The sequence below is a fragment of the Miscanthus floridulus genome, chromosome 8 (genome assembly GCF_019320115.1).
Source record: "Miscanthus floridulus cultivar M001 chromosome 8, ASM1932011v1, whole genome shotgun sequence".
In the NCBI taxonomy this organism is placed as follows: domain Eukaryota; kingdom Viridiplantae; phylum Streptophyta; class Magnoliopsida; order Poales; family Poaceae; genus Miscanthus; species Miscanthus floridulus.
In genome coordinates this window covers 11,440,004-11,443,527 of record NC_089587.1, presented here as the reverse complement: position 1 = coordinate 11,443,527, position 3,524 = coordinate 11,440,004, and the positions used below count along the sequence as shown (strand labels likewise).

The following is a 3,524-nucleotide window of genomic DNA, read 5'->3' as shown; positions in this document are numbered from 1 at the left end:
ATTCAAACTAACTTAAAAGCTTCTTCGGTAACTTTATCAACATCTTGCTGGTCTTGGATAGACCTTTCTTGGACTTCTAACCAAAACTCATTGAAACTCTGAGTTCTCTCTTACATCCTTGAGTACCACCACGCTTCCACTGCGCACTCTGATTTCCGTTGTGCAAACTTGAACATATGATACTTCATCTTACCAATTCTTCAACTTGACTACCCCCCTTAAGATAAGGTAAGGTAGGGAATACCAAAGTATATCTTGCATCATCTTGTGATTGAAGTCTACTGTTGTTCAGGATTTCTTTAGGGTTTTTGAGCGTCCAAAATCAGAGATATGAACCGATAAAGACAGGCAGCTCCAAAGACGGGATAAGTAAAACAGAATAAAACCGTAACCCAACTATTTATTTCATTAATCCTTATACCTTAAACCTATGAACTAAATGAAATTGCGGGAACACCCAACAAGATCATTGCAATCATTACAAAGATGCAAAACAAGCATAAACATAATGACAAATCAACAAAGCACTTAAAATGCACAACTCATTCATTGACTCAACTTGCGATACTATCGTTTTTATTACATAAGGGGCACAAATTCCTAATTCTTAAAAATGGCATGATTACAAGGACATCTCTCACATGGGAGTGACACGTCATCCACTATATCAATTTCATCATGGGCTTCCTTTGTATTGTGTGTCACGATCACTTGTTGGTGGTAGTCCTGTATTGACCTAACTCTGGCTACCTCCATGGCATAATTGTTGATTCTTCTGTGGGCAAGATTTAACATAATGTCCTTCCTACTGGCAATGATAACACTTCCTCTTAGTTGGATCTTTAGTGATGTCATACTCCATAGAATTGTTGCTTAGAGTATTGTCAGCTTGCTGACTCTGTAAGTTCATCTTTGTTTGTTTGGACCGCTTTTTAGCTCGCTTGATCTTTTGGGGTTGAAACTCCATGTAGGTGATTGTCCACCCATCTATGCATACCTTAGGTGGAAAGAGTGGAGTAACCTTAGCTTGAGAAACTTCTAATTCTTTAGAGTCTGAGTTTAACTGACCAGGGATTGAAGTTGGATGTGATGATGTAATAGAACTCAAATGTTGATTGCTTTCCAATTCTGACTCTGGTGAGATCTCCTTTCTGTTCTTATCCATATTGTCCTTAGGTATAGGCTGAATACCTTCATACTCAATTCTTTCTCCTGACGGTGTGGTTAGAAGCACCGAGTGCTGGGCATACTTGATCACTCCTTTACAAGCAGATAGCCATCCTATTCCAAGAATAACATCAATGTCCACCAACTCTATTACAATAAGGTTTGCTTCAAATTTTACTCCTTTGATGTTAAGACTAACTCTTGGGCATATGCGGTTTGCCTTCACTTCTCCTTCTGGGGTCTTAACTATCACTGATCTCCTCATTGGAAGCATAGTTATCTTATGTTCCTTTCCGTATGCACTGGAGATAAATGAATGTGAAGCTCTGGGATCAAACAGCACTATGGCGGAAGCTGAGTTTACTTGAATGATACCATACACAACCTTCTTAGCTCCATGAGTGGTAGTCATATCCACATTATTCAGTCTTCCTTGGATGTAGTTTCTCTTTGCTTTACTTCCTTGCTCATGTTTCTTCTGGACTTTCTGTTCTTGCTTTGGTTGTGGGTGATCCTGGCAGTCATGTGCTGTTCTTTCCACATCTTCATTGGACTCCATATTCTTCCAAGCTTCTACTACTTGTCTCTTCATTGGTCCCTTTGGTATGTTGATTTGACCTTGTGGCAAGCACTGCTGAAAACTCCTAGGTTGAGTCATTCCTTCTGGTGCTTGTTGTTGCACAGCTACAAGCTTCTCCTTGTCGAATGCAGTCAAGGACAACATAGCTTGGTCCTCCTGACCTTTGATATCGGTGATCTCCACATTATGATCCATCTATATAGACAAGGATAGAGGATTGAGAATAGAGACAAAGTTTTCATAACAGACAGAGGCGGAAGTGAGCATAAATTTTAGCAAATAGCAAGGTTGGAGAGAAAACAAGAACTGAGCAAAATAAAAGCAAGCTAAAACGTCCAGTTCTATCTAGGCTTGCGTCCTACAGTCAGCATTGCTCTGATACCACTTTGTAGCACCCGGTTTTAAGAACAAAACCAGATACACACTATATGTGAGCCCAGGAAGTCAAATCTCACATATAGCCACAAATAAAGGTAATATCAAGAGACAATACTTATTACATAACATATTAGTAAAAAGGAAAGTACCCTCAGAGTAAAGACAGCGGAAAGGCAACTCCGATCTTCTGGCGAAGACTCCAAATCCACAGGGACGACTGACTGGTTGACCACAAGCCTAACTCCTCCAAACCAGCAATCTGGTACCCATCCGGGATTTTTATCCAATGTATAGAAAAATAAAGCAAGCGTAAGTACATGTCGTACTTAACAATTATATCATGGGGTTCATGAGGCTCAAAATGGCTGACACTGGTTTACTGCGATTAGCTTTAATAGGTCATCTTTTTAAGCAATTGATTGGCAACAAGTTTATCCATAAGCCCATAAACTCATGATCAAGTAAACATGAATAATGTATAGCATAAACGATTAATTATTAGCATCATCATCCATTAGTGATCATCTCTATTCCATAAGGGTCCAAGGCCGCTCGTGTCCGTGAGCACGGCTGTTATAACAGTTTTATACTCTGCAGAGTTTGTACACGTTCACTGTGAGTTGTGATTTACCCTTTCGCCCGAGGTAGCTATTCTCTTGACCCACTTCCAAGGAAGGTCGGCAGGGTTCACTATAAAGCCTTTCAAAGAATTCATCTAACAAGTTAGGGCCGCCAGGCGTATGTGGCCTATCTCTAGGAGTGGCAAGCGTGGGCATCGCAGCACGGTACACACTTCCCAGCAGCAAAGGAAACATACCCCGCGCCTCAAAGGTAACCACTAACAAGCTAGAAAAGATCCTCATACTGAGCTAAAGCCAGAGCCATATGGCCCTCACAAGCTGTACTGTAAGTCCCGGATGATCGCTTACAGATAAGTCCTTAGGGAGAGGAATCTGAAGCATATAAACACTCCAGCCCCCTGTTTCCATGTTACTAAAAAGTCATGTTTTAATGTTTATTGCATATATCATTAGTCAAGTTACAAGATCATGGTTTTGATTAAGCACTAGCAAAACTATCCAATGCAATATCCCAAAGGTGTCAAGGTGCAAGATATCAAATATCTAGGATATCCTTAATGGTAACAAGGTAGACACATGCAATATGAATTAAGTGTTTAAATGTGAATAGGTAACAAGGATAGTCCCATGCTATACTTGCCTTAACTTGTTTTTCCCCCAAAGCAATACGCTCAAAAGCCTTTAGTATTCCACTTTCAAACTTCTGCTTCCAATTCTCAGCTTCTAGTCTTCAGAGAACTGCTTCTTAATCACCACGTAAACCTCACCGATTGACTGAACCATATATCACCACACAAACATCCATACATGGCATACAA

General features: G+C 40.3%; 1 protein-coding gene across 1 annotated transcript; it reads right to left on the bottom strand.

Moving 5' to 3' along the window:
* Positions 1-408: 408 nt before the first annotated feature.
* Positions 409-1,759, bottom strand: LOC136468559 (uncharacterized). Its single transcript, XM_066467084.1, has 2 exons — positions 998-1,759; positions 409-435 (listed from the first exon to the last, which is right to left on the bottom strand). Exons 1-2 carry the CDS (start codon positions 1,757-1,759, stop codon positions 409-411), a joined length of 789 nt encoding a protein of 262 aa, XP_066323181.1.
* Between the last annotated feature and the right edge of the window lie 1,765 nt (positions 1,760-3,524).